The following is a 15,627-nucleotide window of genomic DNA, read 5'->3' as shown; positions in this document are numbered from 1 at the left end:
GAATGACTAAGTGTTAGGAAGAGGGAGCCAACTGATTTCTTTCCCCCCTTGTCCAATCTGCAACCTTGAATATAGTTGGAAACCAAGTTGTCAGCTTATACATAAAAAAACCATACCCCCAGCTTGTACAGAAAGCAGATTATATGACATTTTTCACAGCATATAGGTCTGCATTGTCATATACTATGGTTGAGATGATGTTAAAGATCACAGGGAATAGTAAAAGATTGACGTGGTGGCTGGGGCATGATTCCAGGGATTGTGTAAATATGGACAGCTGAGGAGAGTGAATGCAAAAAAAGGTCATGCAATGGCAAGCAGCATATACTAAAATCTCTCAGTGCCTGGATACTTATTTTTACATGCTAGACATGTAAAAAAAAATTCCCCAGATTCTTTCTGATAAATCTATTCCCTCTTAAAACAAAAGAGATATATAAAAACTGGAACTTCTGGCATTTCCCTTAACTTGAGTATTATAGCATGCTATAGCAAGAACAAGGGACGCAGTGGCTAAGACGCTGAGCTTGTCAATCAGAAAGGTCGGCAGTTCAGCAGTTCGAATCCCTAGCACCATGTAATGGAGTGAGCTCCCATTACTTGTCCCAGTTTCTGCCAACCTAGCAGTTTGAAAGCATGTAAAAAAATGCAAGTGGAAAAATAGGGACCACTTTGCTGGGAAGGTAACAGCGTTCCGTGCACCTTTGGCATTTAGTCATGCCAGCCACATGACCATGGAGACGTCTTCGGACAGCGCTGGCTCTTCAGCTTTGTAACGGAGATGAGCACCACCCCCTAGAACTGGAAACGACTAGCACGTATGTGCGAAAGGAACCTTTACCTTTAGCAAGAACGCTGTGCAGAGGCAGTGAAGCAATGCCTCAAGGACACTGACATTTAAACTGATCCAATGTCTTCCCAAAAGAGTATTTTTAAATATCCTTCATAACTATCTTAACCAAATTACTATTCCCAAATTAAAAAGGGCTTTAACCTTGACATGGGTTCAACCTGATTCCTTCAGTGGTCTTAGAGGTGGCATCCCAGGGAAATCACCTTCTTGTTTTTATTACACTGTCCATGCCCACCTGACCTTTTTAACCTCACACCTAATTAAATGATCTTGGTCATTCTGAAGAAGTTGTGCATAAAACTTTTACTTTTAAATTCAAAGGATTCCTTTACCTTAAGTGTGGCCAAATTTGATCATGTTGTTCCATATGTAAGAAGTGCAGCAATTTATTTGATTGTTGATTGGTTATCTAATCAATTAATTAGTATCAGTTTTCTATAGGTAAAGTGTTTCATGGAGTGACCATTGAAAGCAGTAAATTTCCCCTTCTTCCACTAAAAGCTCTTAAAGTCTTTACACTGTCTGTAATTTATAAGTAGAAAGAAAGATTCATGAGAAGCAAATGGATAAAACATCTCATTTCTCATTCCCCCCACTAACTACCAAATATTTCAAAATATTGTACTACCTTTATTTTTCCCATTCAAACTAGAAATGATATTTATATTCTCTATATCAGGGGTCCCCAACCACCAGTCCGCGGACCGGTGCAGTCCATGCGAACAAGTCCTACCGGGCCATTGGTTGCTGGGCGCCGCTATCTTTTTGATGAAAAAGTGCTTCCGGTGAGCTTTTCCGGTAGAAAGCTCACCGGAAGCACTTTTCATCAAAAGATGGCGGCTTAGCGCTTCGATGAGCTTTTTCGGGTAGAAAGCCATTTCTACCCGGAAAAGCTCACCGAAGCAAGCATGCGCCATCTTTTTGATGAAAAAGTGCTTCCGGTAAGGTCACCGGAAGCACTTTTTCATCAAAAATGGCGGCACCCAGCTGATGCCGGTACCGGGCCGCGGCGCCAGCTGATGCCGGTACCGGGCCGCGGCATAAAAAAGGTTGGGGATCACTGCTCTATATAACACAGTTGAATGCTATTGAACCAAAACTCAATTGTCTGAGACCACTTGTCATGTACCTATGGGCAGACAAGATATGAAGAGTCCAACATATTTGGAGGACAAATAGTTGCCCCCACCTATAAAAAGAGATCTGATAATTAAGTCTATTATGCATTATTAATTATACCAGTATACTTCAGAGATACTGATATCAAAAGGCTTCCAGGAATATAAACAACGTGAAGGAAGATATTCATTTGAAATGTGTTAATATTTATTTTTCACCATGCATTATAGTCAATGTTTTCAAATGTTTTCAGATTGCAGATATATGAAGATATTCATTTGAAATGTGTTAATATTTATTTTTCACCATGAATTATAGTCAAAGTTTTCAAATGTTTTCAGATTGCAGACATATGCTTTTTTAATCTCAATAGAACCCATTTAATTCAAGGTGGCTTCTAGACATAACTATAATTGTGAAATAAGGGTTTCAGTAAGAGAGATTGCCATTCAAATGCCTACATTCAAAATAGAACTTCAGAGAATTTTGTTGAAGACAGCCTGTGTTCTGATTGTTTCTGTTACCTATAAAACCTGTTGAACTTTCACATTTTTCCGAAACCTGAATCCAGTTAAGAATAAATGTTGGGTCATCAGTCTAGCCCAACTGACAATGATCATTTCCATCTTGAACCATGGTCAGCCATTTTCCAAGTTAGTCCAGTGATAAGCTGGTAGACTACTTTAGGCCAAGCAGGTCTTGCAGCTGATCTTATGTGGCATGTTAAGGATGGCCATGCCCAGAAAGAGACAGGGCCAGGCTGAAGTGGCTGGGTCCAGAGATAGCTTTTCTGTCTAGTGTGCTTCCCATTCATAGCTCAGTCAACAGCCAACCATTCTGAAGAAGGTAAAAGAAATGATGATGCCTTCTCCATTGATTTGTTTTGATACCCATATTTCTGAAATAAAAAGTAGATATTTTCTCAATGTTACATTTATACTTACTGAGAGTTTACTGCTGAAAATTTCAATCCTTAACTATGCAATCCTACATGTAACGACACCACAACCACCTTTACTAATTTGGAGTAGACTCTAAAATTATTGAACATAGGAATATAGTTATATGCAGATCACATCAGAATTAAAGTCTTACTAAATCTGTATCACATTCTCCCTATTTTTACTCTTTTTTGTAGAACAAATTAGTTTAGAGAAAATGTGATTTCAGCATATTTGTCAGCTTGTTCTGATCATGCAAGAGTTGGAATACATTTACAGTTATTACTGACTGTATTTGTAATACAATCTGAATTATGCTGACATCATTTGCTAAAATAATGGTCTTTTCTTATCTTTTTTTTTGATAACTGCAGTCTTGTTTTTATGCATCAGGCAACCAGTTTTCCCCATCTACTCCTTGCTAGGACTGCAGTTAACCTATCCAGAATTAATGTGAGAAATGTGAATCTGTAATATATTATATTGAAACCCTATCAAATTCCAGAATAATTTTATCCCTTTCATTTTAAAATCCACTTTTGTTCTATAACGGTGATAAAAGGCTGCTTATTTAGGATGCATAGGGAATCTCCCTTTGCAGCTGCATTATTTGCTTTCAGATTATTGCATTGATCTAGAAATGGGAGGAGTGAACTCTAACTGTTGATCTGTTGAGCCAAACATGTATGTGCTGTCCAGCCGGTGTATGGGAATTGGACAGTTATGTAGCAATTGTGAGCTGTCCCCTTAAGGGAATGCATCATGGTAAATGCAGTTAAGGTATCCTCGGAAATGTAGTCCATATCACGTGACCACATCTGTAATGCTGATTGGTCACTAAATTGACCCTCGATGGGTTAGAGGAGGTTTCCTCACTCTTGGCTGAGCTCACGGACTTGTGGTAACTGTTCTACTTCTATCACTATGATATGAGGGAAAAAGGATAGAAGATAACCACCTTTTTACCTACAAGACAGATATGCAAAGGATTGGTCATTAAAGAAGAACTTCATCACAAATGTGAGTTATGAGGATACCTGATGAACCAATAAAAGTACTTTGTTATGGACGTTTTGTTGAGTTTATCTATCTGCATCTGTACAGAAGACAAATCTACCACTGTACAGAATACAGAATAGATAATGTTTTTATTTTGTTCAGAGCAGGAACAAAGATGGCTGATGTAGATTGGGGGGGTCATAAATCAGTTATACTAAGCCTCCCAATTCCCCTTCCCCTTCTCCAAGCTTCCCCCAGCCATGCAGGGGAAAATGAGTGGATTACCGTATAAAATATTTTTTATTGGCCAAGTATGATTGGACACATTTGTCTCAGTGCATGATTGTTGTCCCCAATTCAGGTCTGAGCCTGGTGCCAAAGCCAATGATAGACACCAGACATGTGGTGCAGGTTTTCTGATGGCTTTTTATTGGAGTACTCCAAGGAAAAGGGCTCCTGGTAAAATGCCAAGAGCCAGGAACAAAGGATTGAGTAGGTTTTATACATTTTCACTAAAAGAGAAGATGGGACAAAGTGAGATAATAATATCTAATAAACATTTTAGTAATAATTCTACAGTTTGTTCTATTGGTCTCTAGATGTCCCTATTCCCAAGTCTTGGCTAATCAATGTCCTAGGAATTATCTAATACACATTTGATTTGCTGCAGGCCTAACTTTTAGCTGAAGTCTGCAAGTTGGCTAACTCGTGTTACTTTTAATCAGCTTTCCAATTAGCCAGGGTTGTTACAAGATTTACACATGCTTATCTTATCTCCTGTGGATAAGCATTCTTTGTTCTTGCCAGACAGACTCCACAATTTCAGGCTTCCTGATTTACTTTCAAGTGTGTGCCATGATCTGGCTTTATTTTAGCAGATGGTCCATCATAAGCTCACATTGAAAAATAAAAAGATACCAATAGGATAAGATAATAGTAAAGATGAGAAGAAAAGCTGCATAAATACTGTGCCTAAATTCTTACTCCAGGGGTGTCAAACTCAATTTCATTGAGGGCTGCATCAGGGTTCTGTTTGACCTCGAGGGGGGAGGTGTGACCAAAATGGGTGTGGCCCGCTCAACGTCACTTGTGTCGGGGGTGCCGGTGGTGGCCCGAGCACTCTGCCAGGGAAAACAGGCTCCGGAGCTTCATTTTTTGCTGGCACACGACCCTCCTGAGGTCCATTTTTCACTGGTAGAGGCACCAGGGGCCAGTCCTTTGCTGTTTCCAGGGTGGCCCCATGGGCAAGATCTCAGCACCCCATGGGCCTTTGACACCCCTGTCTTACTCTATGCAGAAAATGCCAGGTTTAGAGGACAAAATCTTAGATTGTGATACAGAGAGGAAGACTTTGACACCGCCTTTCAAGAGTAATTAGGGCCCTTTTTGACAATAACATCAGTTAGCTCTGTACAACCTTCTGGATTTGAAGAATAAAAAATGTAATGTGTATATAGCACATGGCGACAACTTTTTAAACCCACTGCAGCTTTTCCTGGAATTCTATGACTGCTGTGACACCATCCCAAGCAGCGTGGGACACATTAGCAGCATGATGGGTTAGCTGGCCAGAGTCCTCCTGTTTCCCTTGCTGCACTACTAAGAGGCTTTCTCCGAATGCCTATGTTATGAAATGTTCTCCCGTGGTGTGAAGGTTTCTGTTGTGCAGCCTGCAATTTTCATTGCCAGCATCAATTTTTATACAGTCCTGAGTACTTTAAGGTCACTGCAACTAAGATGTAGGGAAAAAATGTTAAAATTGTATATCCTGCTTAGGAGGGTGTCAAGATACTGGATGAAAAAAATCTCAAAATGGCTTATCCAACATTCCTCACGTGATTGACAGCATAAATCATTCTCTGACCTCTGTTTCATCCTTCACCAAGTATCACCTGATTACTGGTAGCTGCAAATGCAAGTTATGACTCACTTGCCTGGTGCTATTTCAGATAATCTCAGCATCTATTGAGGAGATATTACGGTATAACTGCAGAGGAAAATTCATTTTAACTATTATCTGGTGCAGGTATCACAATATTGCATGAAGTCCAGTCTGTTGTTAATTAATTATTTGAGCGTAATTGGATATATTCTGATTTTCTACATATGTTGAGTACTTCAGTAGTGTACCTCAGCACTAGTGTGATAATTTCCTTCTCTTATCCATCTCAGCTATTATGGCAATACCTTAATTGCATTAAAAGTTGTTTTGAATTAGAATTTCTAAAAATACACTTGTTTTGAAAATTCTCTCCTAGGAAATAAGAGGTCCTGAGGTAGTGTTCTTGCACTTGCAAATGAGATAAGGCACCCCAAAGATTGTTGGTTCCTTCTAGCCCACATCAGTGCCCCCCTTTTAATTGGCCATACTGCATGTTTCTGCAGAAAACGTTGCATCAAGACCCCCAAAGTCGTCTCTCTCCATCATCTGTATCATCTTTCCATCTTTCAGGTTCCTTTTGATCAATCTTATCCACTATCTTGCTTACACATGATTTATCATTTGTTTGTTATATGACTTTGGGATACTAATTACTTCAGTTGTACCACTTTCATTTTAAATAGCATCATACTAGAGAAAATAAATTTGTCTCTCAGAAGAAGTGTTCGTATTTCTTTGGACATATTTCAACAATTCTTTCTATGGGGTTCTAACCCTCCAGTAGGAATTGAATTCATGGACCATTGCACTAGTCTAAGATGACTATATACAGTACGTTTGATTTAGGACCTCTCCAGGCCTGGCTGCTTAACAATGTTACAGAAAAGGATATATAGAATCTACTGGACATATAGTCTACCTTCCATTAAATTTTTAGAATAGAGATACAGCTATATCATTATGTCATATCCCCATGTGTTCGGGAATAGCAATATAAGATGAAAGTGGCCATATGTTGCCTCCTGGTGGTCAATATAAATAAAAATATACATGATATATACAATGTAAAACCAGAGACTTTGCTCCCACTCATACTGGAGAGGGGCATGTAAAACCTTATGTATGGAGAAATGACATAATATAGTATCTATTATCTCTTTCCTCTAGAATTAAGAGAAGATAGACAGTATACACCATTCTGAGATGTTTACGCTAGGTAAATATACTACATTGTTTTCAAGATGCTCACAATTCAGTTACTTTATGGTCTGCTACACATTCTTTCCAAATATTGATGTCAGATGAACAGACTGTAGTTTTCTAAAGCTTTTCTCCTTTTTGAATAAAAGGTCAATATTTGCTCTTCTTCAGTTATCTAGCATTTATTCACTCCTGTAAATACATATTCCTTGACCATGTTTCTATGTATGTCATTGAGGGCAAACTATTCAGGCTCACCATGTCAAAAATATCTTGACTTTGCTGGTGTACCACCGCCGCTGCCCTCGCGAACAAAAAAAGAACAATTATTTACACGTTCATTTATTATTTTACAAAATACAGTCCAATCATGTCTGATGCCATGTATTATATAAAGAAACATCAAATCATTTCAAACCTGAAACATGGATAAAACTCATTTTTGGGGAGTCCAGAGGTTGTGCAAAAGCATACCCCATTCTTGTGCAGGCTCCAAAAATCATGCAAAAACAGGGTGTGCTTTTAAGAATAGCTGTCATCAGGTGTTTGGTGTGTCACACCAAATATTGCGGCATGCCATCTTTGACACATGTGTCATAGGTTTGCCACCGTGGATCTATTTCAAGGTTTCATCTTTCCCACGAATGAAGGTGAATATACGTGTTATCATGGTTCCAAGTAATGCTCCCGAACCAATTCAAGACTCTGAGGCCTTGGCTTCCTCAGAAATCCTGTTTATTGGGTACATCATATTGGCATGGTCAGGTGTAAAACCAACACTGAGTAATTCTCACATTTTTGGTATAATTAAAGAATATATACTGTTTCACACACACTTCTTGTGTGACACAGGTCACGATAATCAACCAAGCAGGTGATAAACTTCTTAGCACTCCTTCCTGTCATTGCTAGGGCATGGTGATTTGGCCTTGGTTCTCAGGAGCCTTATCGTTGTTATGTCTGGCACATTGGAGGAAAGCATTCTACATGCCATAAGTTCCGCTCTCACCCCACTCCACTCCCCATAAGTATGGCAACTAAGAAACAAAGCAAAAAATATGACTTCAAAGTTGTTTAGAGAGTTGACATGTGTCCCAGGATAATGTTGCAGGATCCAATCTGTCACCGGGACCCTCTGTTTAGAGGTTTAGTCATCTTTCATCTTTCTCCTTAATTCTGGTCTTCTTGTTGGGACAGATTCTTTTTGTTGGAAGTACCAAAATAGGAACTTAGTACCTGTCTTTACTTTCCAGCTTGTTGACATTGTGTCATCTTCACTGTGCTGCTGATACATAGATTCTTTTTCTTTTATTCTGAACTTAGAAGCTTTTTTTTTTTTTTTTGTTATCTTAGCATATTTTGCAAACTTCAGATTATTTTGAGCTTTAGCTTATCAGATACTTTTTTTTACAATTCTGGATTAACTGTTTGTATTCTTGGTGCTCTTGCCTTCTACTAAACGTGTCAGTTTTGTTTTTATATTTTCATTAAGCTTTTTCTATAGCCGTGGTAAATTCTTTTGCTATGCTCCATTTTTATTTCTCAGTGGAATTGTTTGCAATTGTGCTTTTAGTGTTTTCCTTTTTAAGAACTCCCACTATCATGAAGTCTTTTTCTCATTAACTTCTCCTGCAATAAAACCCTTCTCTAACTTTATTTAAAGTCCAAGGTGAGAGTTAATATATTGTTGTTCTAGAGCAGGAATAAACTGCTGTCCCTATGTTTCTGCTTGCTTTTGTTCCAAAGAATGCATGCAGCAAAGTCAAGTATGTCGGGAGCTACACCTATAAAATTGTAAAACTTCTTTCACACAAACCCATACAGAAATGTTCCACCCATGTACTCTGACATTCACCGGTCTATGGATTTCACCCAATAAAGGCATTTATACATCCACTTCTTCATGGATAACCTGGGATTTATTTATTTTTTGCTTTGAAACATCTGCTCTCCATGTTAGCTATTGTAATTTACTCACAAACCTGAAAAAGGTTCACAACACTTTCTCCTCCAAAAATGAGGTGAATGTTTATTTTTCATTGAATCTGATTGTATGAGTGGCAGAGGTGAAAAATGGGGAAAAGACCCAGAAAAACTATGCAAATGAAGACAATACATTAGGGGTGGTCAACAGTTTTAAACAGATGTTCAGAGTGCATAGGAGCACAAATACCTGCATTTCTTTCAAGCAATTATTCCTAAGAAAAAGACATGGCTGCTTTAAAGCATCTTTTCAGAATTGGTACACAAATCACCAGCCTTTGGAGAAGTTCCAGAACTGTATTTTACAATGCAATAAGTCGCTGAAGTATCTGGGGGTAACACTGGATAGGTCACTAACCTTCCAACAACATCTGGAAAAAACAGCTGCAAAAGTGAAAAGCTGCAACCATTTACTAAACAGACTGGCTGGAACATCCTGGGGTGCTGATGCTAACACTCTATGAACAACAGCTTTGGCTTTGATATATATTCCATAGCTGGATACTGTGCCAGCCGGTGACTTAAAGCACCCACACCCATATGGTCGATGACCAACTCCACCAGACAACATGTATCATCTCTGATACATTGCTTCCCACACCTGTGCATTGATTGCCAGTACTTAATATCATACTGCATACTGCCCCGATTAGAAGCAGAGGTGGGCTGCACTTTCATTGGCAAGAGGTTCGCTGGTCGTGAGCGTGCTGCTTTGGGGCTGAAACGCAGCTTCAGAGAGGCAGCTAATTAACTCTGGCAGCTCCGGTGAGTATAGCAGGGCTGCGCGGAACTTACCTGGGCAGCCTGGGTGGGGGAAAAGTTAGTTATTTAGGGAAAGCAAGCACAAGGGTGGGTGGGCAGGCCCAGCCAGAGTTCTCAGCTAGGGCTTCGCCCAAACCTCGCTGACCATCCAGCAGCCCACCACTGGTTAGAAGACAACAAGCTCTCATTCGGCTGTGGTCAAGGATGCTGAACAACAAGGCCCTTCCAAGACAATGCACAGTCCATCACAAGATTGAAATCCCATAGGCCAACATGGAAAATAGCTGTTTACATAGCATCAACCCAGTTTAACCCCGAGAATGCCTGGAGAGAGGAATGGTCCAAGGTACCTTCTTGTGGCTTGACTATTAGTGATCCCCCTACCAAGCCACCTGGGTTTGGTCTGCCTTGCTCTGTCTAGATGAAATGAGTTAGGTGTGATACTGGAAGAAGCACCTCTGCCCTGTATCAGTGGGGATGGAAAGATTCTCCCTTGTTGATATTGTGGTGCTGATACACAAACTATTAAATATATTGTACAAGATTGCCCACGACGTGCATTTTCTGGTTCCCTAGAACAGGGGTCCCCAACCACCGGTCCGCGACCGGTACCGGTCCGTGGAACAAGTCCTACCGGGCCGCTGGCTTGCTGGCGCCGCCATCTTGTTTTGATGAAAAAGTGCTTCCGGTGAGCTTTTCCGGGTAGAAAGCTCACCGGAAGCACTTTTTCATCAAACAAGATGGCGGCGCCAGCTGATGTCGGTACCGGCCGCACCATAAAAAGGTTGGGGATACCGGGCCGCGGCGTAAAAAAGGTTGGGGATCACTGCCCTAGAAGATCTGCATGAAGCAACGCCAGAGGCAATTGCCTGGATAGCTGAATTGGACATTCAGTTAACAGGCCACTGCCATATACCCATATAAATTTTGTATATAATTACACAGATTGTGTGTATATGTTTACTTCTGTCATGTTCTCATCATATGCTAAATAATAAGAATTGAATATATCGTACAGCCCTATAAAAGTGACATTACATATTTATCAGATACACCGAGACTGTTGCCAAACACTAGTTTTCTCCTCACCTACCCACACAACCACCAACTACTACTTACTTGCTACAAACATTAATGCTTTTTTTTTAACCTAAAACAGATGTTCCCTAGTATCTTGAGAAGGATGAAAATCTATATTTTGCTTTTCCCCTGCCCCCCTTTTTCCTTAATTTGTGTTTCCTTGTATTTTATCTTCCTTTGAAATTTAATAAAATCTTATTTAAAAAAGATCCAGCATCTAACCAAAAATATTTTGCACCAGTACCAAAAGACAGCCCATCAAGGTCCATGTATAACAACAAGAGTGGAATCCTATTTCACTCATTCTGGTAGTAGTCCAGGGTAAATGGCAGCACATTGTTGTTTTTCTGTATCTTATTACCACCTAATGAGAAGGACTCCCTGGAGAAGAGCCTAATGCTGGGATCGGCTGAGGGCAAAAAAAGAAGGGGACGACAGAGAATGAGGTGGCTGGATGGAGTCAATGAAGCAATAGGGATGAGCTTAAATGGACTCCAGGGGATGGTAGAGGACAGGAAGGCCTGGAGGAACATTGTTCATGGTGTCGCGATGGGTCGGACATGACTTTGCAACCGTTTTCTACCCACCACCCAGGATTTGCTCTAGTGGTAGGGCTGCCCTTACTTTAGCTTATTTGTCTCATCACTCATTTTTCTGCTGTCCCATTTTCAATAATCTAAAATTTCTATTTTGCTTTGTTGTACTTCGTTGCCTGACTTTTCTTTTTCCTCACTATAGTTGAAAGAATTCATTTTTCTCACCTTTTTTGCTAAGTGTAACATTGAGATGATGAATTTCTCTCAATGACTCTTGACTCTTATTATTTCCCTGAAATCTAGAAAAAAATATTCTACTTTATTTCTTTCATACATAGGACAACTTGGTTAAAAACTCTCTTGTATTTTTACTACTGAAGTGCCTCTATTCTCTCTACAAAATAAAGCTGGCCAACAATAGAAAGTTATAATGCCCATAGATGGGATAAAAACCTGTAATAAATGAATAGATGTTAGTTTCTTTAGTTTAGCTCTTGAAAAAGACTTTTTTGCATATAGTATATTATCCTGAATATTTTGAAATGTTACATGGGGAACTGGAGAAGGCAACTGGGAAGAGATAGAAAGAAAGCAGACTTGTAACTAAGGCACTGGTGGTGGGCTTTTGATTTGACAACAACTGCAAAGGCTGCCTCTTAAATCTTAATTTTGCTTTTGCATTGAAGGAGCAGAAAATCAGATCAGGCAACAGAAATATAGGTGTAGCTCTATGGGGAAGAAAAGGATTTTCTTTCAGACCAAAGAAGAGAAGGGTTTGGTAGAAAATGTATTTATTATCAATATTTATATCCCTCTTCATATGTTAAAAAAATTAAGACACTTCATAATTATAATTAAACACACCCTTTGTTCACACAGAGAGCTAGAGAAAGCACGGTTAGTTTATAAAATGGATATTCAGAATGAAAACTAATTTGAGAAATCTAGAAGGTTTGTTATAATTTTCCAAAATAATATGAACGGAAGTTAATGAGGTGTAGGAGGAAAATTCATATATTATTTGGAATTGTTAGGAGGAAATTATTTGGTGCTGATATCACCTGTCAATTTGGTAGCCTTGTACAACTATTATTGCAGCAATAAGTAAAAGCAGAGTCATAGTCTGGTATTTCATTCTGTCTTTTCTTCTGGTATTATAATCTACAGTGGGGAAAAAACCTTGCTTGTCACCATCTAATTCATCATCGAGTTTCCAATAGTAGCCAGGCCTATTACACTAGGGAAATTGCAAGTGAATGTGAAGTCAATATATTCTCCTGCTGTTCATCTTTGTTCCTATTTCAGATGCCACTTGCAGCTGAACATGGAAATTCCATTTTTGTCATTATGCCTGAAAAGAGCGCTTTCTATGGGTGGAGCTAGAATGAAGAAGATAGAAAGAAATTTGGGTAAGGAAATAACGATCAGAGTGAGGAAGTTTCATGACAAGTGGGATGTATAACATGAAAAGACACTGAAACGACTCTTGCTACCCCAATCATTTCTCAGCCCCTTGCCCATATTTCAAATGGGAACTATAGTCATCTACAAGATGGCCTAGTTGTCAGGATGAATACGACAAAAACTGGAAACCATACTGTCTGCTTAACACTTAAGTAGCAATATACCGCTCCATAGTGCTCCAGTCCAGGGCATTCTCCGAGCAATTTACAATGTCAGTATATTTCCCCCCAACAATCTGAGTCTTCATTTTACCAATTTCAGAAGGATGGAAGGCTTATTCAACCTTGAGCTTGGTCAGAATCGAACTCCAGACTGTGGGGCAGAGTTAGCCTGCAAAACTGCATTCTAACCATTGCACTACATGGCTCCTTATTGCTTAAACCAAAAGCAGAAGAGATGATCAAATATACTTGCAGTGACACATAAGAAAACTTTTTAAGAATACAAAATAAAAGCACCCTCCCCCTGTTCCCAGCCAGTTGAAACATATCTTACCAGAGTTGCTCTTGTTTTTATATTTGCTTGATAAGCTTTGTATGGGACTGTACTACATGTATCTAAAGAAGTTAACTGAACAAGGTAAAAGGAAATAAAAACTGACCTTCCTGGCAAAGCCTTTGGGAATATTATTTGTACCAATGTTATTATCACTAAATATTTTAGAAACTGCTAAATCAAGAAAATAAATGTTCTACACTGATCTCTCTGTTATAAACATACACCAATCCAATTGTGTTTCAATAAAAACAGAGCACCTCCATAGTCTGAGATAAATGGCTTTGTCAGTGTTAATTTTTAACTCCTCCATTGAATACAAACTCTTCAAATTCTCCAAATCTTCCCTTCCATTACATGCTGCAAAAAATCACTCAAAAGCCTCCTTTGAAAAAATAATAATAATTCAAAAGCTCTGAAGAAGTATATTTGTGAAAGGCGGCTGCGCAGGTGAATCCCAACAGGTGAACGTGCTGCATCAGTTGAATTGCCAGTTGCATATTAACCTCTTTGCATCTTTTTTTGCATGCAATACCCGTCCTACACCCCATCGGTTCGGATAAACCAGTTGGGGGTGGAGGAAGATACATCCTGTTTTCGGATGCTGTCTAGCCTCCTCCTTTTAAAACGCTGTTTTATACCGTGCAGGTTTGGGAGAGTTGGTGAAAATGGGGCCTCGAGATCCGAAAAACTACAGCTGCGGCTCCTAAAGCCACAATAATCCGCAGAGCCCAATACATAAAAAGAGGCGACGAGCCAGGAGAAAAGAAACTTGTGACGATTCCTACATGCAGACGACCGGCGCCGTCTAAAGCGGGATTCTCCTCCGAACTATTTTTGAATTCTGTTCCGACGCGCCGGGCTTCCTTCGGCACAGCAAGCGTGCAGCCGGTTTCCTAGTAGTATCTCCGCTTAGCCCTCCTTCCAGGGAAAGAAGGGAGCCGAGGCTTTCCTGGGGTGCATTCTCCATTCCCATCCGCTCAATTCAATCAAAACCGGGGGGGGGGGGGGGAGCCAGCCACGCGATCCTCCTTCTCTGCCCCCCTCCCCGCCGTAGGCAAGACTGCCGCAGTAAGCAGCTTCATTCCAGCCCTCCCGGGTTCAAAACCCAAATAAAAGCCCCAAAGGCCGGCGGCGGCGTGTGACGCCCTCCACCCCCCGAAGGTGACCTTGCAAGAGGCGGCGGCGGCAGCAAGAATCCGCGACCCTCACTCACTGCACGCCCATCTTCCCCCTCTGTTGCCGCAAACCTCCTCGAGACCTGTCAGCAGCGCTCACCTGGTAGCGGAGGAGAGTGTCGGGCTCGTTACTCTCGGCAGGCATGGCTGGCTGGCGCCGAGCGAGCAGGTGACTCCGTTCGGCTGGCGATCTCTCTCTTCTTGGCCCTTCTAGAAGCGGTCGGGGGAGCGGCGGCCAGCCGCGGAGTCACGGGCGCCCGCAGCCCGCCGCGCTCCTCGGCTCCATCTCTCCTCCAACCAATCCCGGCCTAGAGGCGTCAGGCTCCTGGGATGGAGAGGCTGGAGGCGTGGAAGGAAAGAGTCCGGGAGGATGCTGCGAGGGGCGGAGGGCGAGGAGAAGGCTGCGAATGACGAGGGGACGCGGGAGAGCCGAGGAAAAACTATGGGTGGGTGGGTGGGGAGAGGGGAGAGAGAGGGAGGCGCCAAAGAGGGAGGGGCGCAAGGTAAGGCGAGGAGAGCGGGAGTGGGGAGGGGCGAACGGCATGAGACAAGGGAGGAGGAAATATGGAGGGCGGGAACCAGCTGAGAGGAAGAAGAGGAGGAGGGTTGGGTGGGGTGAGGTGAGGTGAGGGAGCGAGATAAAAGCGGGAAAGGAGCTGACCGGCAGAAGGCGAAGCAGAATCAGGAAGAAAGGGGTGAGGACTAGAGAAAGTCTTTTAAATTTTGTATTCAGAAGACAGGTGTGTCTCTGTACATCCCCTCCCCGCCCCCCACCTCAGCATGACATACAGAACCTGGTCTGAGGGAAGCATAGAAATTAACTTAATTGTTTTTTCCAAAACATCTTTATCAAATCCAACTTTCCTCATTTCCCATTCTTTCTGTACTTCTTTCCTCTTTCCACTCTTATCTATCTCTTGTATTGACTTCCATCTGCCTTTCTTGTAATTGCTGCAGGGGAAGCATGATTTCAAAAATAGCACAAAATAGTGGGTACTTTATCAAAACTTTCCCATAACTCAGATCTTTCTCTCACTAATAGTAACAATAGTTTTACTGGCTCTTTCCCTCCGTGCTCCCAGTCTTTCTATCTTATTTATTGATTGATTGATTTGATTTGTCAATAGCTTACAAG

General features: G+C 41.0%; 1 protein-coding gene across 9 annotated transcripts in view; it reads right to left on the bottom strand.

Moving 5' to 3' along the window:
* The window catches only part of LOC113420152 (electroneutral sodium bicarbonate exchanger 1-like), a 98,303-nt gene extending 83,377 nt beyond the window's left edge, over positions 1 to 14,926 (bottom strand). For all 9 annotated transcript variants that reach the window (XR_015747784.1, XR_015747782.1, XR_015747783.1 and 6 more), the window contains exon 1: positions 14,593 to 14,926. Coding sequence is in view for 5 of the 9 variants with exons in the window: in XM_087956311.1 (XP_087812437.1) it covers positions 14,593 to 14,637 (45 nt within the window). In the remaining 4 variants the exon portion in view is untranslated. The remainder of the gene's footprint in view (positions 1 to 14,592) is intronic.
* Positions 14,927 to 15,627: the final 701 nt, after the last annotated feature.

Source organism: Notechis scutatus, chromosome 2 (assembly GCF_049901735.1).
Source record: "Notechis scutatus isolate UNSWTSFEM ecotype Mainland chromosome 2, rNotScu1.2, whole genome shotgun sequence".
Lineage (NCBI taxonomy): Eukaryota > Metazoa > Chordata > Lepidosauria > Squamata > Elapidae > Notechis > Notechis scutatus.
Note: the sequence above shows the minus strand (reverse complement) of the source record. Positions and strands in the feature narration are given on the sequence as shown.